At 34.3% G+C, this 25,662-nt stretch overlaps 2 protein-coding genes and 1 pseudogene across 3 annotated transcripts; 2 read left to right on the top strand and 1 right to left on the bottom strand.

Moving 5' to 3' along the window:
• The first annotated feature begins 12,054 nt into the window (after nt 1-12,054).
• On the top strand, nt 12,055-13,472 carry LOC140008228 (non-specific lipid transfer protein GPI-anchored 14-like). 2 transcript variants are annotated; one of them, XM_072051861.1, is made up of 3 exons: nt 12,055-12,449; nt 12,979-13,065; nt 13,214-13,472. In XM_072051861.1, the coding sequence occupies exons 1-3, from the start codon at nt 12,107-12,109 to the stop codon at nt 13,354-13,356; spliced, it is 573 nt and encodes a 190-aa protein (XP_071907962.1). In that variant the 5' UTR covers nt 12,055-12,106; the 3' UTR covers nt 13,357-13,472. The 2 variants fall into 2 exon arrangements, with proteins under 2 accessions (XP_071907962.1, XP_071907959.1); XM_072051858.1 differs by having other exon boundaries at nt 13,211-13,472.
• A 3,291-nt stretch (nt 13,473-16,763) lies between these two features.
• Nucleotides 16,764-18,415, bottom strand: LOC140008227 (disease resistance protein RGA2-like). Its single transcript, XM_072051848.1, has 3 exons — nt 17,043-18,415; nt 16,933-16,972; nt 16,764-16,834 (listed from the first exon to the last, which is right to left on the bottom strand). The coding sequence occupies exon 1, from the start codon at nt 18,167-18,169 to the stop codon at nt 17,339-17,341; it is 831 nt and encodes a 276-aa protein (XP_071907949.1). The 5' UTR covers nt 18,170-18,415; the 3' UTR covers nt 16,764-16,834; nt 16,933-16,972; nt 17,043-17,338.
• Nucleotides 18,416-18,517: 102 nt separating this feature from the next.
• LOC140015598 (butanoate--CoA ligase AAE1-like) lies at nt 18,518-23,671 on the top strand (annotated as a pseudogene).
• The last annotated feature ends 1,991 nt before the right edge of the window (nt 23,672-25,662 follow it).

The following is a 25,662-nucleotide window of genomic DNA, read 5'->3' as shown; positions in this document are numbered from 1 at the left end:
ACTGGGCACGTAAGAATTCCACTACTTTGGACTAAATATGGGATTTGACTCCCCTTTAGTTATCCCAGCGGAAAACTGGTTTTACGTTTTTTTTTTTTTTTTTTTTTTTTTTGGTTAACGGGGATAGGGGTGTTCACGCTTTGGAAAAGAGTGGCTGGCCGATCCAATTTGGATCTGAAATCGGATATCGGTAAAACGGAATTCGGAAAAATGGATTAAGATCCAATCTTAAATTTGAAATTCAATTACCGAATTCCCAAATGAATTACCGAATTTCATATTTTAATTAAATATTTTATACATTTCATGCCTACTAATATACCATTACATATTAATGTATTAATTAATAATGTTATAAGTTATAATTTATGCTTATAAACAAATATGTGACCTAAAAGTATATTAATTAACATATTAATAACTTTACATTTTTAGTTACATATTAAATATTCTTAACTAATCTATATTAGAAAAATAATCTAAAACTTTGGACAGTTTACCGAAATACCTATTATTTGGATGGTAATTGGACATTGACCTTGTTGAAACAACCTAAAAAAAATTGAATTTTTTTTCCCGAATTACCGATTATAGGTTGATGAACACCTCTATGGTGGGATTTGTGGGGAGAGGGGGGCTCAGGAAGTTTAGATCCAGGGATCTTAACAGGCAAAAACTTAGTTAGATAAAACTGTAAATGAACTGAGCCCGTAGCAATAGTTTGGGCTGGATTAGTTAAGGACTCAATTCGATTTTCATTTTAAACGAGTTCAATTCGAGTTTAACTTTTAATGAGTTTGAGTTTGAATTTGAACAAGAGTTAGGATTTAATTAAAGTACTTCATCAAGTTTAAACTTGCATATATTAGTTTCGTTATAGGTCAAATAATTTTTTTTTACATATTTATTAATATTTTGTATAAGCTTATGTATTTACTATTTTGTTATATGGATATTATATATGTATTATTGATAAAATAATAATAAAAATTAGAAAATTAAAAAAAAATTTAACTCTTGAGTTGAACTCGAAACTATTAAATATTAAATCAAATCGAATTCGTTTCCTTAAAAAAAATAAAGGTAGGTTAAGAGTGAGATAGTTGCCTTTGTTGTAAAAAGCAAGTACATAAACATCTATAATCTATACTATATATAAAGTTTGAGGAAGGGGCTTAGGATTAACATTTATCATCACGTTATGAACTTCTTTTTTTATCCTTATAAACACTACTTGTACTTTAACCACCTATAACTACTCATGACTAATTTTACTTTTAACTATTTAAATATATGTTTTCAACATAACTACCCCAAACATTATAACTACCAATATAAAATTATTTTATGACAAATATTTGAAAGATTAAAGTTTGTTTCAGTAATAAAAATTTCATTTACAATATATGATTATAAATATTATGTATTTTTTATTGCACGCATATTGGGTGTGCAATAAACACTATATGACTATAAATTTTATTTAGAATATATGACTATAAATATTATGTATTTTTTTATTGCACACATATTGGGACTGCATTAAACACTATAAAAGGTAGGTTTAGTTTCCTTAAAAGTTCGATATGATTTGATTCATTTCCTTAAAAAAATAAAGGTAGGATAAGAGTAAGACAGTTGCTTTTGTTGTTAAAAGCAAGTACATAAACATCTATAATCTTTACAATGATAAAGCCTGCGTAGTTATATAACTTAGTATTATCTTTGTTTGTTTTCAAATTCACCTTTATCTCTATTATCCATTAACCTTATTTCTATTATTCATAGTTATTAAACCCGGCCTGAGGAGGAACCCGATAAAAGAAGGGGGTCAACGGGTTACTGGTTCAACCAGTGGATCACTAAATATATTTAAATATTATATTTCATAATTTTTAATATAGTTGAAACTATAATAAACTATGTCATAGTAAATACTCAGTTACTCCAATTTATTTTAAAATCATTAATTCTTATAAGAATTAACAAAATCTAAATTTAATTAGCAAGCCATCAAACTTCAAATATAAAATTTTATCTAAGTGTAGTTATCTAGTTTATTTACGAATTTTAAGTGCAAAAAGTTATCAAGAATAATATTTGTCTTTAAAATGAATTGTGTAATATGCTATTTTTTAAATCCATTCATAACTTATAGAATTTGGGGAATAATAAAATTTTATCAAAAGATTCCAAACAAATTTTGTTTTGAAGAAATAAAATAAGAATAAAAGTCTAACATATAATAAGCACAAAATGATTTGCTGGTTCAGTGGCGAGCGCGCTTCACTCTTGTGGTTGAGGTTCGAGGTTTGATTCTTCATTGCAACATCTTCTAAAAATTTTTAACACAACAACCGGGTTCTTACAAAACTGTTCGATTCAACCGAGTTGACTAGTTAAACTGTTGGTCCGTTGACAAGACAACGGGTTTCTTGCACAAATGATCCAATTAACAATCCAGTCCAATTTCATGGCCGGTTCACCAGGTTGACCGATTGAACCGTCAGATCGGACCGGATTTAATAACTATGCTATTATCAACTAACAAACAAATGTTACTCAACCAAAACTAACTTGCTCCGATTCTCAAGTTCTCTCTCACCAACAGTTTTTTTACTTCCAATTGTACATACTTCTGTATGGTACACTTTTTATTACATATTACATAAAATAGTTATATTGACTTGCACTATTTTGTGATTCATTCAATTAAAAAAAATTTTTACAAGTCCTCGAACATCTGAAAATGTAAGCGTCATGGGCCTTGTCCACCTTTATCTACTCACATTAAAAGACGGTCTTGAGTTTAAGGATATCCTAATATATATACTATCTATATTATATATAAAGCTTGACTGCTTAAAAAAGAAGTTTGGGGTTAACTCCAAACATTTACCGTCACTTTATAAACTTTCTTTGAAAACTACTTTTACTTTAGTTATGTATAACTACCCATGATTATTTTTACCTATTTAAACATATGTTTTCAACATAACTATGCCTAAATATTATAACTACCAATTATTTTTTTGATTGCACACACATTGAGTGTGCATTGAGCACTGAAGAACGGATTTGGAGTTTACATTGGGTTAACACTTTATGAATTTTCTTTTTTGCCCTTATAAAAACTACTTTAACTACCTATAACTATCCATGACTATTTTTACTTTTAACTATTTAAGTGTATGCTTTCATCATAAATACCCCTAGGCATTACAACTACCAATATAAAATTATTTTATGAAAAATATTTAAAAGATTAAAGTTTGCTTCAATAATAAAAATTTTATTTAAAACATATTAACATAAATATTATGTATTTTTTGATTGCACACGCATTGGATGTGCATTTGAGCACTGGTATATATAAAGGGAGAGCATTAGATTTGGTGTAATTTTTTTGTTACTTTTTAGATTTCCAATTTTACCCCTACAATCACTTAATTATACCTTTACCATCTGATTACATATTCCCCATCTTATTAACCATTGTTACCACAACTGATTTTCAACCATAACTACCCACAAACATTGTACGCACCAAGTTTGGGAGGGGTTCAATCTATACCCCCTACAGACTAAATACAGACCTCATACATATATTAGACAATAATGGCCTTGCTTTTAAGTTTATTTGACATTTCTTATAATGTAAAGAAACATATATTTACATAGCAAAAATAGAAAAACAAATGCTTGCATTGAAGTAGAGATTATTTTCAAACATTTTACAAGTGCATAAGAATATTAATTTCTAATTTAAAATCAATTTAGCAATCTAGAACTTTTCAATTACTAATAATGATGTAAATAACAATGTCTATAAATATATATATATTTCAATTCTGTAAAATTAAAATATAAATAGTTTTTAAGGTGGAATATGTAATCTTATTGACCTAATATACAAACATCTCCATTTGGTCACATTTATTATGTGTGAGTGTAAAAAAAAAAGTTTAACCAAATAAAGTTAGTAGGTCATAATAGAAAAGAGGAAAATTTTAAAGCAACTTTAAAGAAAAATGAATGTTGAAGAAAAGAAAAAAATAATAGGAATTTCTATAAAACTCACAATAAAGATTAGGGTGTGAATATTTTCCTTTAGAAAAGATATTATTATAAAATATTTTAATTTGATGTTGAAAAGCTACTGGCACAAGTGTCTAACACATGTATAAGGTGTGGATTTAGGATGGAGGGGTGTGGATTTATCCCATCTTAATTAATATTCTATTAAAAAACTTTAAAAGATCAAAGTCTATTTTTTTATGTATGAAACTTTCATACTAAATTCTTCCATATAAAAACTGATTGTTTTTGTGTCCTTGAGTAAGAAAAGGATGCGACCCCTTCTGGCTACTACTACACTAATCCATGCTTTCCCCTTCTAGGACTTTATATTGATATAAATAAGAACTAAAAGAAAAACAAATTCAGGACAAAAATATTGATCACCATCATCTAGCTTTTTGTCACACACATGAGAGACGTCTGGTCAATTGAAGAGAGTTCCAGTTGCGGCAATTATTAACAAAAACACACTCAAAATAAATGTTCAGTTATATATGTTATATAAGTGTGGAACATAATCTCACATTAAACTCCATTACAACGTGCAACCAATTGAACTAGCAAGTTAAGGGCATTAAATCGTAGGTATGGTGCTATTTAAATGCGTTTATGCAGTTGGATGTTGTCAGTTTGTACTTCTAAGTAATGTCCCTTCGGCTCTAAGATTAGTAGATTAGGTAATTATCACTTCTCTTGTTTTGTTAAATATTGTCTTTATTGATTGATTCTGTTGTGGGCAACAAATATGATAGTATGCCTTTAATTCTTCGAGCTTTCCCAACGTCTGTGGCCAGTGAGCATTTGTTAGTATATTTGAATCATACTAAATCTGCGATATGAATGCATATGATAACAATTACTTCCTCCGTCCCACTTTGATAGTCCTGTATTCCTTTTTCATCTGTCTCAAATTGTAGTCCACTTTCCAATTGAAGAATGTAGTTGTATTTTAATTTTCCTAAAATACCCTTATTCAATGTAAGTAGTTGTTACTATAAACCTACCCCATTTAATGAGAGTTGATTCTTTTTTTACCATCAATTCAAGTTCCCATAAAGTTGTACCATATTTAATGTGAGAGTATTTTAGGAAAATAGCAATCTAAATTTACTTTTCCAATAAAGTTAACTACTTTTTCTTAAACTGTGAGAAAAAAGAAACAGGACTATCAAAGTGGGACGGAGAGAGTATTATTTTACCGTACAATTATATACTTATTTTATATAATTTTATTTTTTTTTTCAAATTTCAACATGAACTCTATACAGTATGTAGGCACAGAGACTTTCTATACAACAAAGAAATTTTCATAATAGATGAGGCAACTATAATAAAACCTTTCAACATAAAATTTTTATGACATAATACTCATTCACATAGCTTCTCTTCAATTGTGAATTATGATCATGTATAACAAAAATTTTTTTGCCCAAAACAAATAAAAAGAAAAAATGTTCAAATCAAAATCATGAGACTTTCTTTTTGTTTTTCTGGTTCAAATCATGAGACTTTCAAGCTTCTAAAAGACACAAGACATAAGAACAAATGGAATTGAATTCTCAGCCCAGAGTTAATCCTTCCAGATAACTCCGATTTTGGCTGATATTTTGCCTGAAGATGGAGAAAACTACTTTTTGAAATAAAGTAGCTCCTCTTAAAATTTATATATGCTTTTCAAACCGATATATATTTCTTCACACGTTTACCAAATTAGATGCGGGAAGAATACCTTTTGCCTATGATAAATTACTAAGTATGTTTGCAAAAAAATGAAAACCATGCGGTTTTTAACCATCTAATTAAGTTTAGAGTAGACCTCGTGAATTATACGTACTTTCATAAGGTTATAAATGCAATCACAAGCTAATACAAAATTTATACGCACATTTTTTTTCTAGATATGTTGTATTATAATCGCACACCACTTTTTGTTGATAGGGCAGAATTATTTTCCTTCAACAAAACAAAAAGAAGGGATGATCAGTTAATCATTACACGTAATTCACATAAATGGACTGTTATATACTCCCTCTATCTCAATTTAATAGTCATGTTTTCTTTTTTCATTCGTTTCAAATTATAATCTACTTTTAAATTGAAGAATATAGTAAACTTTTGATTTTTCTAAAATACCCTTATTTAATATACTTCGTTATTAGCAAATATAGCCTACCTTATTTAATACAATCAACTTTTTCACGAATATTGCTTTGTTATATATTCCCTCCGTCCCACTTTAATAGTCCCGTTTTCCTTTTTCGTCTGTCCCAAATTAAAGTCCACTTTCCAATTGAAGAATGTAGTTGTATTTTAATTTTTCTAAAATACCCTTATTCAATGTAAGTTATTGTTACTATAAACTTATCTTATTTAATGAGAATTGATTTTTTTTTACCATCAATTCAAGTTCCTATAAAGTTGTACTCTAATTAATGTGAGGGTATTTTAGGAAAATAGCTACCTAAATTGATTGTTCCAACAAATTTAACTATTTTTTCTTAAACTGTGTGAAAAAAAATAGAACTATCAAAGTGGGGCGGAGGGAGTATCTTGAATGGTGCAATTAATGTAAAGATATAGTAATTAGTGATACTCCTAATATTAATATAAGGGTATTTTAGAAATACACTAGGTTAGATTTACTTTTTCAACAAAATTAACTAATATTTCTTAAACTGTGTGAGAAAAAAAAATCAAAACTATTAAAATAGGACGAAGGGAGTATGTGAAACTTTTGAGTATCTTGTCTTAACAAATAGACTTGCAACGTTAATCTTGTCTACCACCTTGATGCTCAAGGATTGGAAATGAATGTAAGAAATCAGATGTCGTACAATAATTTAGATGATAAATATGACAAGACAAGAAATAAATGTGTTAAATACGTTAAATATGGCAATAACAGAAAAGGAGCGCTAACAAATATTAGGAGTATGTAATTACTTTTCTAACTGCTAACTACTTTGTCTTAAAAGCACTTATGATGATTGCTGATTCACCAGACTAAGCACTTCTGTATTTGGCACAGATCATTACTCAAAGAAGTCCTCTGAAAATGCCAAGACAGGGTTGTATTTAATCTGCTTCCCATAAAATCAATTTCCGCTAAGGATAGTAATCAATGGTTATCATGTTTTCTGAACTATTTTTTGGGCTTCTAATGCAACTGTCCCAAACCATGCCTGCTGCTTGCTTGCTTTCAAAAGGCAAACCTATGTAGTACGAGTTTTAGTTCCCTTGAAGAAGATTATGATCCAAAGGTTGCCACGTTTATTGAATGGTTATGGACCATTTGTCATTAGGCAAGTGCACCAGAGTTAATGGCAGCCACAAGATCACAACTACTGAAATTGAATGTTATCTCATTATCTTTGATTGGGAGTGTCAATTATTACTGGTTGATTAACTTCACCTGCAGGCTGCAATCAATTGATTTAGGCCAAATTGTTTCATCTTTGTATAAATTTAGGAAATTTTTATTTGCACCTCCCTTTTCTTATTTGCACTCCTAATATCATTTTTTATTATATAATTTTCATTTGTTAGACAATATGATATAACAAATGATGGGAGCTATCATTTTTATTGTATAGTTTTCATTTATTAAATTATATGATATAACAAATGGTAAGAGTGCAAATAACAAGATATGGAGCGCAAATGACGTTTCCTAAATTTAATATATTATTTCTTATTTATTTATAAAAAGACTATTATTCTTTAATAATTCTAGAAAAATTTTGTGAAAAAAGAAAAGAATAATTACTACGTCTAACCCAACAAAAGAGTTGGTCGATGAGTTAGCGGTTTATCAGTGAATCGACTGGTTGAACCAATAGGTCCAATGATACAATAAAAGAATAGACTTAAATTATTAAAAATACTATAAAGCAAATAAACTAGTCCACTAAACACAATAAAGGCATTATATATATATATATATATATAACACACACACACATACAATAAAGGCACATGATCCAGCAGTCGCTACTTTTTTTTTTTTTTTTTGTCGCAATGATAGATGTCCTATAACCTAATCTAGCCTAGTCTAAGGGGAAGGGGAGGGGGTTCGATGTGAGTACAGACTCCATCGATGAACGTCAATTAAGACCGCCACAAATTGTGACAAATTTGTGGGAGGCAGGGATTGAACCCCTGACCTCCAGCATCACCTTTAATGGTGATGACCACTGGACCAAATGGCATTCTACCAATGTGTTCGAGCCTCACTAGCCCAACATTGGAAATTTTTCAAAATTTATTAGGTCACAGTGAAAACTAGTCGAATTTCTAATTTTTGCTGGTTGAACCTATGATCCTTAACTTTTCAACAAGTTTCTATTTTATCCAATCGAACTAGCAACCCAACTTGGTTAAGCAGTCGGCTCATAGGATTAACCCGAAGAGGGAATTCTTTTTAACAATAATTAAACAGAATATGTAAGTCACTGTTGTTCAGTAGAAATCTTCGATTACATAGAATGGTTAAGTTCATTTATTTTACTTAACCAATGTGGTAGACTAAAGTATCTGAGATTTCTACGGCCCTGTTTGGAAGGTGAGTTTTTTGGGAGTTTGTCTAAAATTTTATTGTAACTTATTATAGAAGTTTTTTAAAAAATTTTTTGAAATATGTAGATTTTTGAATATTTTGAAGTGTATAGTTTAAAAACTTTGAGAAATTTTTTGAGATTACTGTAGTTAAAATTTTTAAAAAATTTGTAGCAGACAAACTTGGCAAAAAACTTAGGTTCCAAACACATTGTGCTCAAATAGTAGAAAATAAGAGTAAGCCAAGTATATATACAGTAACTATATAGGATTCTTTGGGCGCTCTTCTTAATACTTTTAGGCAGATTGAGCTACCGTTAGGATTAGCTGTTTTTTGGGGTATTTTTGAAAAATTTTACTGTAACAGTGTATATCAAAAATTTTTACTATAAAATTTTTTGAAATATTTGATATACTATATGGATGAGATGTTTTTTGAATTATTATTGTGTATTACTATAACATTGTATTTAAAAAATTTATTTTGGAAAAAAATGTCAGTCCAAACGGAGTTATATAGTGAAAGTTGCTTTATCTCTCACAAGGTCCATAGACAAGAAGTTTTGAATTGGGGAGGAAAATAAAGATAAGAACCAACTACTTGTACATGATTTAAATTTTAACATCACCTTCATTTTCTCCACCTACCTCTTTAAATGTATTCTTGTGGGCTGGTCCGAAAAGCCATAATCAATTCGGAGTCACACCTGTTTTGTCACTTCACTTTCCTGCACTTGTCCATTTAACAACAGTTGGTTCTTAATAACTAGAGAAAACCCTGTGGAAAATTATATGCATCCCACTAAAGAAATTTGATATTTCCTCTTCTTGGGAGAACCTTAACATCTGCGTATTCGGACCGATTATAATTTATAAAGATGAATATACACATGTTACATCATAACTAAACATCAAACTTGAAGAAACAGTAGCTTGAATTGAAATGACCAAATTGTGGATAAGCTACATCAATTTTTGCTATTACCTGCATTACAACTACTTCAATAAATTGGGGTCCCAATTGAAATGTTTTGTATTTTTGTTCAACTTACAAAGGTCGACATCTTTCACAATTGTGCAATAATGGCTTGGGAATTTTATCAAAGAATTTTTTCCTTGTCAACTTCTTTGAAAAATCAGAACCCTGAACCTTTTTTTTTCTAAAGATTAAATTCCCTTTGAACCCTTAATATTTCTATGAAGTTTTTACGTTTCAACTTAAAAAGTTTTACTTTTGATGCTTTACACCCTTTTGAGTTACTTTTCCATCTCTGTGGTGAAAATGAGCATCATTCTCTAAGAATCCCAAATAAATATCGCTTTAGAAAATACATTACTTCCGTTCACAATAGGAACAATTGGAGTAAATGAACAATTGGTTTTTTTGTTTTTCACACACTACTTTAGGGTGCATATAATATCAAGTCTAAAAGTTAAATACCAAAGTGAAATATTATGAATCCATTGGGCTGCAAAGACAACTTAGCCCTTTTAAGGAAAAAAAAAATAAAAGATGAAATCTCAAAAAGTTACATCAAGAATCTTTACTTGAGAGAATTGAAATTGGCATTTCATTCAAGGGATGCAACACTTAAAACTTTTTTATACTAGAATTTCATCATGGCAGTGTAATAGGACGGACACACAGCCATTGCTGATGGCCCTGCTGTACTTTTCGTGAAGAAAATGGCCCAGCTGTTCTTGTCTCTTTGGGTTTTTTTGTCCATTCAAACTGCTGTATAATCACTTGTGTAGATTAATATAATTACCTTTATAACTAGGTGTCACGGGTGAGGAAAAAGTTCTCATCACGGTCACGTTCTGCTTAATTGTAGACCTAAATTAACCATCAGGGTTCACGGGTTTTGCTAACTCAAAATTTTCTATACATCTCACATCTCGATCTGTAGCCTGTGCACAGACGAGCACAAGACAAAATATCAAGGAGAATTTTATGTAAAGGGATCATTAAAAACCTTCCTAATCTAGGTAAGCTCAACTGGAATTTCCGAAAGAGTTAAAAAGTGAGTAGAAAGGTATCTCACATGGCTGCTCAAATTCGGAAGGAAGATGATAATAATGTTTACAAGAACGCGTTATGTAGCTGAAGAAAAGGAGAAGTTTTATTGCAGCCTGGACCAAACGAACTACTGGATTTGCTAACTGGTTGGTCCGAACCTTGATAAAATTTCTCAAAAAAGAAGTATTACATTGATTGCGGATTCGTTTAATCAATTTTGTTCCCTTTAAAAGCTCCTTGGATATTATTGATTGTACCATATATATACTTGCAGGACATCAGACATATCACTAGCAAGAAATCAAGAACTTCAACTTAGTTGTGTTTGGCTCTCCATGAGAGTTAAAATTGTTTGACATAGAAATGTAAATGAAACGTTAAATTGCAGATATTTTTAATTGAACTGGATTTGGACCTGCATCAAAGATTTTATTGTGCCAATGGTATCAATTCCGGACAAGGGCTTTTGGGTTCATATTTTATCTATTTTTTTTTTTTGGTTGACAAGAGAACCCGCATTCACTAATCGAAAGTGCGCATTAAATAAACCCCATCCTGTGCAATAGCCTGCTAATCATACGGAGAGATAAGATGCATTAGATAAATTCTGTGCGACGGACAGATGTCCTAAGAGAGATTCGAATTCGAATTAACAGGAATGCATGACACCAACTCTACCATCTCTAACATATTTCATCTACTTTACTAGCTTGGCCGTTAATCTAGATTCCATAAATGTGCATTAAACCATATGTACCTCTGCATGGTGACTATTGAATGATTTGGACAAGTACTGGCAAACTTATCATGGACAACAGTTTCTTTACAGATTTTTCATGCTATCTGGCCATGGTCACACATTTATGTGCACTGGACGGTTCTGATCTGTTTAGTTTGGCACGATTCTTATACATATAATTTTTCTTCTGCAAATATATGATGTTACTGTATTGAATATATGTCAAATATTTAATTCATGTATACTAATTTTTCTTTAGATGAAATATATTGTGATTGTAAATAATGTAAATCATGCATCAACCACATAAAACTGGGAGAAAACACAATCGTACTGGCCGTTATCCCTCGAAGCAATCGAATTATACCATTTACTTGATGATATTGCAGCCTAATCAAACTTATACTACATGGGGTAATGTGAGATTTGTCCACCACAAACTTTGTTCGCAATTATTGTTAATTAACACCACTCATCAATAAACCAACTGTGCAAATTAATTTGTAGACTTTCTGGTGTAATAACCACAATAAACAAAAAAAATTTATAATAACAATAATAATCTGATCCACCAGCTTTGTCTGCTTGTCTTGCTGTCTTAATCCTCATTAAAGAACTATCAACTTGTCAAGAACAAAGCATAAAAGGCATGGGGCATCTTTCCATGCCACCCTCTTCTTCCACCTTCTTCTCCTATTTTCTGTCCCTGATTAATGGATCCAACATATGTCCCTCGTTCAGTCCCATGCATGTTGGTCTTACTCTTGATGTTCTTCAGCACTTTCTGTAACGCAGATTTGAATAAGGACAGAGAAAAATGTGCAAACCAGCTCGTAGGTTTAGCAGGTTGTCTTCCTTATGTTGGCGGTGATGCGAAATCTCCTACCATTGATTGTTGCAGTGGACTCAAAGGTGTCCTGCAGCATAGCAGGGAATGCTTATGCATCTTGGTTAAGGATCGAAATGATCCTAACCTTGGTCTTAAGATTAATGCTACCTTAGCACTTAGCCTTCCTGACAAATGTCATGCACCAGCTAATGTCTCAGACTGCCCAGGTATGTATTACGTAGTATTATTTTGGTTCATAATTTTCATTTTTTATTTTTTAAGTAGGGGAGGAATGAAGTTTAAGAAGTGAAAAGGGGATTTAAATCCAAGACCTCTAATTCTTAAGGTCTCAATTTTAGTTATTAGATTAAATCCTCTACAACTAATTTACACTCGTACAATCATTAAACTCCATAAAAAAGTGAACAAAGAGTGAATAAGATGTTATAATTATGATTTAAGGTAGCTCCCCAGTACATGTAGTACAGAGCATGGATTTGATCTCCAGATTATGAAACTAGTGAAAAATGAGGCAAATTTGACTATGATTGCATTTTGGATGAAACTGGACATTTTAGAAATTTGGGTTTTAATTCCTATAAATTTGGGAATTTTTTGGAAGCCCTTTTTGATAAATAAAGCATTTGATTTGAACCCTCACCCCCACAAAAAAAAAAAAAAAAAAAATTTGAAAATTTTTCCAGAGCATGAATGTTGGTTTTTTCATGTATTCATGCGGTGTTCTGTCTTTCCCAGCCCTGCTACACTTGGCACCTAATTCGCCTGATGCTAAGGTATTTGAGGATTTTGCAAAGAATGGAAACGGCTCTGCAACTGCTGAAGGTAAGAAAACATATAATAGGTACAGAAATTCTACACATGTTGGATGCCACTATCAAGATTATCTATTCTAAAAATCCCTTTTGTGTTTTTGTATATACTTACTTGTATAGTTGTTCAACCTTTTCCAATTTGTTTGTGGTTTTAGCAGGAGGAAGTTCCAGTACTGACAAGGGATCAACTGGTGCTGCTATTAAGAGTGATGGAGGAAAAGGGATCAGGCGGTTGAGAATTGAGATGGTTTTAGGGCTCTTGATCATTGTGGTTCTTAATGTGATCTTACCCAATTTTTAGTGTTTGTTGATCAATAGGATTCCATCAACATACATAGTTGCTTTCACATTTTCTTTCCCTGTTTCCCTTTGTATCCCCACCCCTTTTCTTTGTGCTGTCTTGGTCCAGTGTGAAAAGGCATATACCAATTTTTCCATGCCAATATTTGCAGATCCTCTTCAGGCAGGGATTCGGCATATAGAAGAACTTAGAGAAGATGATGATGTTTTTTGTACTGAAAATCAAATTCCTAATCAAATTTTGTTGATAGGGGGAATTGATTTTACTAATTTTTTAGAAAAATCTACAGCACAATTTCCTCGACAAAAATCTTTTCAAGATAACAATCCTGAAAAATCAAATGACTCTTCAATTTACCTGTCAAAAGGATTTTGAAAAACTTGAAAAAATTGATCAAGGATTAAAAGAGGGTCCCTTGTCTTTAGTGCCAATAATAGAGTCAAATTCTTTTAGTGAAAGACATGGGAACGTAACTGGAAAAAACCTGAACCCTATGTCAGGAAAAATTATTGAGGAAAAGAAAAAGATCCCCCATCTCTTCACAACAAGGAATCCAAACCTAGGGTAGAATTTGATGTGTTTGAGTCCTCAGATAAAGTTTCCTCTGATTCAAAGATTGCTCATTTGGATCTTCCTATTGCACTCCAAAAGGGAGTGCGTTCTTGTACCAAACACCCCATAACTAACTATGTCTCTTATGAAAAGAGATCCCCTACTTTCTTGACATTTACTTCACAACTTTCTTCTGTGGAAATTCCAAAGAATGTACAGGAAGCATTACAAGTTCCAGAGTGGAGAAAGGCTATTGAAGAGGAGATGCATGCTCTTGAGAAGAATCAAACATGGGAAGTAACAAACCTGTCACAAGGTAAAAAAAAACAATAGGGTGTAAATGGGTCTCTACCATCAAGTATAATTTCGATGAGACATTGGAATGGTACAAAGCTCAATTCGTGGCTAAAGGGTTTACTCAAACCTACAGGATCAACTATCTTGAAACCTTTGCTCCAGTGGCAAAATTATACACTATCAGGGAGCTTCTCTCAATGGTAGTAAACCTTGATTGGCCACTACAATAACTTGATGTAAAGAATGCATTTTTAAATGGAGATCTGGAGGAAGAGGTGTACATGAATTCTCCCCCTGGATTTGAAGGGAAGTTTCAGTTTAGAATTTGCAAGCTAAAAAAATCGATATATGGTCTCAAACAATCTCCTAGGGCCTGGTTTGAATTTACTAGGTCAGTAAAGGATCATGGCTATACCCAAGTTCAGAGTATTTCACAAGATATGACTTAACTGAGATGGAGCGGTTGAAGAAAAGTCTTGCTTCTAGTTTTGAAATCAAAAATTTGGGAACACTACGATATTTCTTAGGAATGGAGGTAACTCGGTCCAGAAAGGGCATGGTTGTGTCCCAAGGTAAGTATGTTTTGGATCTTTTAAGGAAACAGGGATAAGTGGATGTCGACTTGCAGACACTCCTATGGATCCGAATCACAAGTTAGTAGATCTAAAAGATGGAACACCAGTTGATACTGCTCGATACCAAAAGTTAGTGGGCAAGCTAATTTACTTGGCTCACACTCGTCCTGATATAGCCTTTTCAGTGAGTGTTGTGAGCCAGTTTATGCACTCTTTGTGTGAAGAGCACCTTGATGCAGTATATCGAATTCTGAGGTACTTAAAAAGCACTCCAGGAAAGGGATTGTTCTTTAAAAGGAGAGATCGAAGAACCATTGAAGCTTATACAGATACTGATTGGGCAGGATCAGTCATTGATAAAAGATCAACCTCGGGGTATTGTAAATTTGTATGGGGCAATTTGGTTACTTGGAGAAGTAAGAAACCAAGTGTTGTAGCTCGTACTAGTGCAGAGGTAGAGTACCGGCTATGGCTCATGGTGTGTCTCAGGTGTTACGGCTAAAGAGAGTTTTAGAGGAGCTGAAAAGACCTATTGAACTTCCAATGAGGCTCTATTGTGATAACTAGGCAGCAATTAGCATAGCTCATAATCCCATGCAACATGATAGAACCAAACATATTAAGATTGACCGCCACTTTATAAAAGAGAAACTTGAAGGAGGAATTATCTGCATGTCATTCATTCCATCAGCTCAGCAGATAGCTGACATTCTCACCAAAAGGGCTCTCTAGACCAAATTTTGAACTTCTTACAAGCAAGTTGGGCATGATAAATATATACGCACTAACTTGAGGGGGAGTGTCGAAGATATTATCTCCCATGATTATGGGATTTTATTGCTTAAGATCAATCAAGTTTGAATAGATTAACTAAAATAAAAGATAGGCTATGAGTTGATTACGTAATCCCTAAAATCATGGTTCTATTACCTTAAGTTGTGGCAGAATTGTGATAGGGTTACCCTATAAATGTCTACCTTATAAGCATATTCTGAGTGTGGGAAAATAAAAAAAGCAGAGTTCTGTTTATTTCCTTTTTTTTTTTTTACAATTTCCAATCTTGCAATCATGCAAATATGGTAAGTTTGCTGTTATCTTCACCAACTATATGCCAAAATGTAGACAAGCCATACTCTTCTTAGAAATTCTGAACTCCATAAAGGCTAGCTCTCCACATTTTTTGTTCTTTCAGCATCCACTTACCATCAATTAGACCACAAGAAGAAATCAGTAGCAGTACATGACTCGATGAGACCAAGATATCGAAGCAAAAGGACAGTTACTGTGAAATGCATCCCATCTCCGAAAGATAAACTAAGTCTGTAGCCTAATGGAATGAGATGAGCAGATTAAGCATAATTATATTAATACAGCCCCAGCCAAAATGTCCCATCCACTCACAATTAGAGGGAACGAGGGGGCAGAAGGGGAAGCATCCACCTCAAAGAATAAACATAGATAGATAGATAGATAGAAAATTAAGCTAATAAACATATAACATATTACCATAATACAAAGCCATATTTCCAGGGTCCTATTGTCCTCAAATCACCTCCAGTTTGAATTGCTTCAATTATGTTTTCATCACACAATAAGACTTTGATGTGCACTACTTTAATGCTTCAGAATCACTTTTGTGATTCAGACTTCTATTCTCTATTTCATACCACAATGCCCAATCTGACAAAATTAAATTGTGATCAACCTGGCAATAGTTATAGATGATATGGAGGCCAACTATATTCTAGCATGACAACTACTAATTTTAACTCCTTGCCTGCTACCTCAAATGTTTCCAGTGAATAATTGAAACATTCAAATATAGCCGCAATTCAGAGAAAGGCTATTTTCAATCTTTATTTCTTATTTCTCTTTTTCTTTCCCTAGAAAGCCAGATTGTGTTCTAGTTATAATGCATAAACAGGCAACAAAGTGCTAAAACCATCACATCAGTAAACTCTACTGACTTACAGGGATCGGAACTTTTGCCTCTTTCAGCACAGGTTTATAATCAGCAGGAACCTTGTAGCTCGGATTTAACTTCAGTATTTCACCTAAAAACCATCAAGAATACAGTAAATATATATATACACACACACACACATAATACAGATACAGGAAGAATTATCTAAAAGATTCATGTTGATGGTACCAGTAGCATCGCGCCTTTCAAGCTCCAATAGCTCCAATTCCTACAGAGAAATATAATGGTGTAAGTGCAACCCAAGCTACCCAGGTCAGATAGTGTACTTCAAAGTTTACCTGAGCTTCAAGCTGACGATCTGAAAATTTGTGCTCCTCAGTTTGAAATGGTGACGATAAATCTTGGTTTTCCTCAGTCTCCAACTTTCCAAGTCTCAGCTGTTGTGCTATTTGGTCCACCCGAGTCTGCCCAAAATTTGTGTCGCCACACAGGCAGCAATATCACTTAGTCAGACCGAGCATGAGAAGTGATTGCAAACCATTCGCAGAGAATAGAATGACAGTTTAGCACCACAAGGGATGCTGGTAGATTTTCAATTGCCTCCCAGCAATAATAAATTGCTTCCAAATTTGGTCTATAAATGCCTCCAACCTATTTCTAGAATTTTTTGAACTATAACCTCCCTACGATCCCCTTCAACCTTTCCTCCTGTTAACGATTCAAGAATCATTTTGAAGACCTTCTCGATTTTATCTACTTCTTCAGCCACACAAACCCAAATTTTTTTGTCAAAATGTCCAACAATTTGTTCATTTTTGTAAACGGCTTTAGCTAGAGTTGTTTTGCCTAATCCACCCATGCCAGTTATGGGAATAACTGAAATAACACTTTCAGATTCGGTCAACAACTTCTTAACTATTTCTGATTCATCCTCGTCTCTTCCTAGGACATCTCCTCGAACGATAGTAGAGTCGGTCTGTCGGCTTGTTGTGGCTCCAGAAGCAATAGTAGGGAATGCATCTTCAACTTGGTGCTTGTAGGCCAGTCCCAAACCTTCTGCATCCCGATGGATCCTTTGAAGGTTCGTGTTGATCTCCCTGATCATTGAACCCAACCTCCAACGAAAACCAATTTTATTAAAGAATGAAAAGCAGAAGAATACCTTCTTTTTCGTGAGTTGATTTCGATACTTCACCTTCCGACGAAGATTTTCACAGTTGAGCTCGTCCAGCACATTGTCAGCTTTGAAAACCTCTTCTTCCAGCTGCTTGAGCCAAATTTTCACGTCTGAGCTATGCATTTGCTCGTCGGCACCAGCCAAGAAGCCTCGAATCATTTCAGCAGATTTGTTGAGTCTCTCCAGCTCCGTTGGGAATTCACGAACCAGATTAACATGATCAGCGGCAAGGGAAACAACCGACTGCAATGCAACCTGAATAGTAGCACTAACAGCAGTATCAGCCATTTTTTCTCGCTTGGGATTGGAATTAGGATGAAAGTGTTCTGCAATGGTGATGGGGGGATGCTTTCTGCGATGAGACAAGGAAGGATATGGTTCAACTTTGGCAACTAAGGGCAGCAAGGAGGCTAAAACTTGCGGGAATGAAATTTTTCCACACAACTTTTTGCGCTTCCAAATTTTTCCACTTTTTGCAAAGCTACACTCTAAAGAGGAGACTTCCTGGAAGTTGCCAACAATTCGTAGCCACACCTTGTTGCCGACAAGTTGTCACATCTGCAGCATATAGCCAACCTTCAATTTGCAGCTGAGTCAACAAAGGCCTCATTCGGTAAATTCACACCCCACGCAAGGAAGGGTCCATTTATTTGTAGCATACTTCAACGATACTGCACAATCCATCGCCCAAGTTTCAACAGGAAAACAACCTCTCTTATCTACTTTCCTGTTGATAGTAGAAGCGCTCTTTTGGATTTTCAGATAAAAGGATAGAATCATCAATGGAGGGTACTGTCAAATGCTCAGCAAATTATGTACCTCTGACGCCCATAAGTTTCTTGGAGCGTTCGGCAATTGTATACAGAGACAGGATTTCAGTAGTGTATGGCGATTTAAAGTTCACTTGGGCAGAAACTCGTGGCAGGTGCGCCAGACTCGCTTCTGCTCTTCACTCCCTCGGAATCTCCCGTCATGATGTTGTAAGTTCCCATTTAATCCTTGAATTTTCTGGGCTTTCTTTGTTATTCACAATTTACCTGCATTTTCTTCTTGTCCAGTTCGTTTTGTTTTCTTTAATTTCTATGCTTCAATTTGTTCTGTAATTAAAAGTCCTTCAATTTGTTCTGTTGTTGGTTAATTATCACGATTGAATCTTTTTTTTTTTGGATTGTAATTTTCTTCTGATTACTTGGTTGTTGGGAGCTAGTTGGAATGTTAAAAATGATTTCTGCCTTTGTTTGGAATGATATCATCTGGGTATTTTTTGTCTCTATCAATCATTGCACGGGTTGTTGAATAGACATGCATTGACATCATTACTATAGATTGATTCCATTTCAATGAGCCCACAAGGGACCAACTGCCCCTTATATATATTTTTTTGGTGGGTCATTTTCATGCCTCAATTCAGTGACTTTGTAGTAGTCGGAGGTTTAATTATGCAATTTATTGCTGTTACCCAACTCTAAATTCTTTCAACCTTTTTCTTTTTTATTTTGTTAAAAAAAAAAAAAGAAAGGTCGCATGGATATGGTGGGGGAAGGGGAATTTGGCACCTAATGGAACCAGATTACTTGAAACCTGTAAAAGACATGCTAACCTATCAAGAAGCTTTTGAGTGTCTGGAGCATTATAGTAAAGATATCACTATGAAATTGCTAACTTATGGAATTGTGCATTTGAGGGTCAATTTTGGTTTCTCAGCAGCCATTTACGACAGAGTTTGTCGAACACTACTTTCCTAGCAAGTACGCTACAAAAATGTTGACCTTTTGTATTTGAATAGGTCTAATCTTGATATCTGAACTTCAGGTGCTTTTTCAAGTTTGAATGTAGCTTCAAGCATCTCTGGTGCTAATATCTGTGTGCTTTAACCATTGGAATGTTTTGGCAAAGTTCTTTGAATCCTGCAGTCTAGCTATGTCTTGCTGTTCAGTTATGGTACAATGATGAGGTTCCTTTCTTGATAAGTATACCAGAAATTCCATCTGCTGGTTAATGATACTTCTGATAGAGGACTTGATGAGCTGGAAGTAATACTTCTGCTGGCTGAAAATATTTCTGCTGGTTTGTGATGAGGCTAAAAGTAAACGTTTTGTTATAGAACATTGAGTGCCTAGAAGATCTTCTAAATCAAGTCTTGTCACATGCTTAAATTTGAAAGTAAGGTTGAGTTTCCTAAGATATAGGTACACTGAATTAGCTAGACCTGAGGGCTTGAGCTTTATGAAAAGCTTGAAACTTTGAATTCAACTTGTCCATGGCCTATTGAATGGACTCCTCCACATTTCTCCCTAAAATATTGTCAAGTTATACACAGAGCACACTAGAACTCGTCAAGTGTAGCTGAAAACATGAACTACCTCAGAACCTTAAAACTTTTCTTTCCTTTCTTAGATTTCCCTGTATTTCATGGATTACAAGTCAAACAGTTTGCGTGCATATGCAACAGAAGACTGTGTTCTCTTGTCTAAACCACCTGATGTGGTGTGTCTAGGGATGGCAACGGGGCGGAGTTGGAGCGGGGGACCCCTCCCCCTCCCCCACCCCTTGCCCCGTTGCCTATTAATTCCCCCCGACCCCCGCCCCATCCCCCGCCTCCCACTCGCCCCGCTTCCACCTGCGGGGTTAATAAAATTGTCGTCGCGGGGTTAATAAAATTTTATTATAGTTAAATTTTAATAAATTATCAAATACTAAAATATCAATACATCATCAAGTTATTATTCATTGTAATTTTACAATTGAAACTCATAAAAACAATCAAACAAAAGTTATTTGAATACAATCCAACATGATGAAATAAATACAACTAAAATAGTCAAGTTTTCACTTTTTGTACAAATACAATCACTAATTCATTATTGTGTTTGTGCTTTTTTTCGAGAAAAAAGTGTTATTCTATTAAGTGTAATTAGAAATTTAGTATAAATGTATTAGTAAATTTAGTATAACTAATTAATAAATTATATTAGTAGACATGTCTAATTATTCATATAACTGATAATATCAATTATATTGCATACATTAATATATATTATATAATATATCTAACTAATAATATCATTATCATAAGTTTATAACTAATTAAATTACATATTATATATATTTATTTATATATATATACTTTTTTTTTGCAGGTGGCGGGGCAGGGGATGGGGCGGGGGCGGGGGGAATTTTTTCCCCTCTCAATATACGTCATGATTCAGCAATGGTGTCGACATTGCTAAAACACTCAGGTGCAAAAGCCATTTTTGTTGATTATCAGTTACTTCATATTGCAGAAGGGGCATTAGGAATTCTACTAAAGACAAGCAGCAAGACGCCTAAATTAGTTGTGATTCCTGACCAAGCTAGCTCATCTTCCAGGGTTAGTGACATGTATTTCAATAATGACAATTTAGAGTACGAATCTTTCTTGGCATCAGGAAGACCAGACTTTGAGGTTATAAGGCCACATGATGAGTGGGATCCTATTGCTTTGAATTACACTTCAGGTACAACATCAAGCCCCAAAGGTGTTGTCTACAGTAGAAGTGGCAATTTGGATTGAGATCCATTTATCCATCCATATAATCCATAATTAAATGGATAATGGATTATCCATTTATAGTATTGGTTTTAAATGGTTGATCAAAGTAAAACCATTAAATTAAATGGATTTATATGGATTATCCACAAAAATCATATATATCCATTTACTTAAAAACCAAATAAAAGAGAGGGAAAGGAAATGACTAAAAAAGGAGCCATCCTAAAATTGCTGTTGGGGTGTGAAAAAGCCGTTCCCGTGAATGGTAACCAACCCTGAAACTGAATGTTGGGGTTTACTGCTGAACTAATTAATTATTCCTTTGTTTCTTCTTCTAAACTCCACAGTACGTGGGATTTCGATTGGCTTTGAAGAGGTCAGGACAAAGGGAACATGGCCTGCTTGGTACACCCATGCACCTGATTACTAGATGTTGAGCTCAAAAGTCATCCGTGGCTTTAGTAGTAGACATTGCAAGTGTTGTGTGAGTACGAATAAAAGCCAGTGTTGGTATTTTTGTAGATACCCTACAAACGGTCTATGCAGGACTTCTATTGTTTGGGCTAGTTTGCAATATATGGCTACTCTGTAATATGTAATATATATATACATATATATATAATAATAATAATAATAATAATTTCAGATAGTTTTTTAGTGAAATGAAGGTTCATTTTGCTTGAATTTACATCCGTGGTATTTTGTGGCTTGAATTTACAAGAAATGGTAATACAAAAAAAAAAGTAACAAAAATATTTAAATGGATTATAAATGGATAATTGGTTTTTATTTAATCCATTTAGATCCATCCATTTAGATCCATTTATTAAATGGATCTAAATGGATTGGATAAATTTCATCCACCATCCATTAAGTCAAAACCAATTATGAACCATTTATCCATATTGCCACCTCTAGTCTACAGTCACAGAGGAGCCTACCTCAATTCTCTGGCAGCTGCTCTTTTAAACGAAATGCCATCCATGCCTGTTTATTTGTGTACTGTTCTGATGTTCCATTGCAATGGCTGGTGCCTTACTTGGGCCGTTGCAGCACAGGGCGGCACAAATGTTTGTCTAAGAAATGTAACTGCAAAAGGGATTTTTGAGTGCATAGCTAAGCACCAAGTGAGCCACATGGGTGGTGCACCTACAGTATTAAATATGATAATTAATGCACCGTCTGTTGATCGGAGACTGCTTCTAGGAAAAGTGATAGTGATGACAGGCGCTGCCCCCCTCCTCCTCATGTACTTTTTAAGATGGAGGAGCTGGGATTCAATGTTACTCATTCCTATGGCTTGACCGAAACATAGGATCCTGGAACAGTTTGCACTTGGAAACCTGAGTGGAATTCACTACCACCTGATGCAAAGGCCAAGGTCAAGGCTCGTCAAGGGTTGCACCACCTTGGCATGGAAGAACTCGATATCAAAGATCCAGAAACAATGCAAAGCGTACCACCGGACACAAAAACAAGGGGTGAGGTGATGTTCAGAGGCAACACCATCATGAATGGATACTTTAAGGATAGTAAAGCAACAGCTGATGCTTTTAAAGGTGGATGGTTTCGAAGTGGGGACGTGGGGGTGAGACACCCTGATGGATACATAGAATTAAAAGATCGATCCAAAGACATTATCATCTCAGGAGGGGAGAATATTAGCTCGATTGAGGTGGAATCAGTGATTTATAGCCATCCCGCAGTTCTGGAAGCTGCAGTTGTTGGAAGACCAGATGATTATTGGGGTGAAACACCTTGTGCATTTGTCAAATTGAAGGATGATTGTAATGCAAATGCAGATGAAATTATCAAGTATTGCCGTGATCATTTGCCACATTATATGGCTCCACGAACTGTTGTTTTTGAGGAATTGCCAAAAACTTCAACAGGAAAAATACAAAAATTTGTTCTCCGCCAGAAAGCCAAAGACATGGGAAGTCTTTCAAGGACCAGCAGATTATAGCATTTCCGTCATCTGCAAACTAACAATGTAAACTTCCACCACCTGGTTCTGTTTTTAATTAAGACTGTTGTCACATCACAATTGATCCCTCACCAAGAACTTGATCCTGTTGGCTTTTTGGAGTGAAGGTGGAATATTGAGGATTTGATCCGGTACAAGGAAGTGAAAGGCATTTAATATCTTCTTAATCTATTCCAAGGCGAGATTATAATGAGTTAAATGTCAAGACTTGAGTTGTATTTGATCAACCATATAATGTGCTTTAGTTTAATATGAGATCAGCATTCCATCATAGGAGAAATGTACGACTGTATTAAGGCAAACTTGTCTAACATAGTTTTGATGCAAGCTTGGGGCATATTAAAGGATTAAATTCGTCAATCAGTCTGAATGAGCAAATCTTGTTTATTCTTTGACAACATCTACTACGAAGACTTCAACTAAAAAGTGTTAGTGTTAAAATGAAGTTGTCTCAGGTAATTTAAGATTGGAGACTTGCTGCAGCAGCTTTGCCAATGATTTGCTAGTCAGTAAATCAAGAATCGAGGAGACAATGGTCCAATCACGTCTCAAAGGACTTCAGCTTGTTTGAATTACAAATGACCTAAAACATATAGGAGATTCTTTCAGTTTTACAAGTAGTTATTGAACAAACGTGCAGCGCTCTTCACATTTTCCAGCTAGTTTAGTCGCATATCATGACCATGGTTCGCCGTCGCGGGTCGCGGTCACGTCGCGGTCTCGATTGTTCCACATCCGTCGCGGCATATCGGTTAAATATCGGGTGATACGCACATTATAGTGTATAAAATTTTTTTCAAAATCTGAAAAATTGACTAAAAATAGAAAATACCATTAAAAACACAATTATCAAATTAAATTTACTAAATACCTACATTATCATATATAGTTACTGATTATTAAATAAAATAATACTGTCATTACCATAAGGGCCTATAGCATTAGTAATAAATGATTTTAGAATCAAATGTACATTCTAATTCTATTTTATATGAGATAAATAATTATATATAAGAATAAAATTATCATATCTTACATAATACAATACAAATCTCTATACACAAAGAAAATAACGGTATTTATTTAATACAATAAAAAAAATATTTATCAAATAATATTATGAAATGCAAAGATATAAAGAAACAAGCATTTTCACTTAATTACTTGGGCCAAACTTGAACTTCAGGTGCTTCCAATTTTTCCTTCTATATTTTTCCCTGATCCGGTACAAAAGCCCCAGCTTCTCTTAGCATAATAAAGCATGATACGTTAATTGCATGTTACTTCGAAGACAAAACATGCTACAACAGCTTTTTTGCACTATCCAATTGTCCTTTTTTCAAATCTTTCCAGCTTTTCTACAAAGCAGGGACCCATAAATGAGAAAGGACAAGAGAGAAAAGACATCCCAAGGAGTAGCAACAGATGATGCAGAATCCAACTCAGCAACGCTGTCTTCCACTTCTTCAGCAGCCAAGGAGAGCATACGATCATTGCAACTAGTGTTGTTCCTCTCAGATTTGGCCGTCCCTTTCTTCATTTTTTTTCCAATTTCCCTTTCGCCCTTTTTCTCCTCCTTCACGGCCAGATTGAAGACCCCTTCGCCCGGTACAGATGACGAAGAAATTGAAGATCCCTTCAGCTCCAGATGTGATATTCAGCAGTCAACTTCATTCTTTTTTTCACTTTCCCTTTCCCTCTGTTGTCTCCTTCCCTCTCTGCCGTCACCCTCTGTTTTTCTCCTCTCCTTCCTTCATAGCCGGACGATGAAGAAATTGAAGAACCCCTTCAGCTCGCTTCTCCAAATAATCACTCTAGATACTGCTGTGACCCTCGTTCTTTCTTTTCTCTTTTCTTTCTCTCTGTTTTCTCCTTCCCTCTCTGCAAAAGGCACACAGAAATTGACGGTATGCTTCTCCCCTTATCCTCCTTTTCCCCTAAATCTTGTCTTTGTGGTTGAGAAAGAAAACAAGAAAGCATGGGTGGCCGACTCTCTGTGTTCTTGTTGCTGTTTATGATCTGACCGGTTCATATCCGAGTCGAATCCGAGAATTTGGCTGGTATCCTTCTACACCGTTCTAACTCGGTTAATATCAACTGTTTCGGAGCGATTCAAATCGGATATGGTATAATCGGCGTTTCGGGTATCGGTATCGGAACGGTAGGGACTGTTCTGGTTATGACTCGGCCGAGTTGGCGAACCATGATCATGACACAGCAGACAAATATCTGTTTTCTAAATTGATTACCAGTTTTGACAGA

The sequence above is a fragment of the Coffea arabica genome, chromosome 1e, assembly GCF_036785885.1.
Source record: "Coffea arabica cultivar ET-39 chromosome 1e, Coffea Arabica ET-39 HiFi, whole genome shotgun sequence".
Classification (NCBI taxonomy): Eukaryota; Viridiplantae; Streptophyta; class Magnoliopsida; order Gentianales; family Rubiaceae; genus Coffea; species Coffea arabica.
Note: the sequence above shows the minus strand (reverse complement) of the source record. Positions and strands in the feature narration are given on the sequence as shown.

Bases quoted from the DNA above. Each gene is read 5' to 3' on its own strand.
- LOC140008227 (XM_072051848.1), bottom strand. From the start codon at position 18,169: ATGGCTGATACTGCTGTTAGTGCTACTATTCAGGTTGCATTGCAGTCG.
- LOC140008228 (XM_072051858.1), top strand. From the start codon at position 12,107: ATGGATCCAACATATGTCCCTCGTTCAGTCCCATGCATGTTGGTCTTA. The intron at 12,450-12,978 runs GTATGTATTACG...TGTCTTTCCCAG, and splicing joins TAATGTCTCAGACTGCCCAG to CCCTGCTACACTTGGCACCT. The intron at 13,066-13,210 runs GTAAGAAAACAT...TTGTGGTTTTAG, and splicing joins CGGCTCTGCAACTGCTGAAG to CAGGAGGAAGTTCCAGTACT.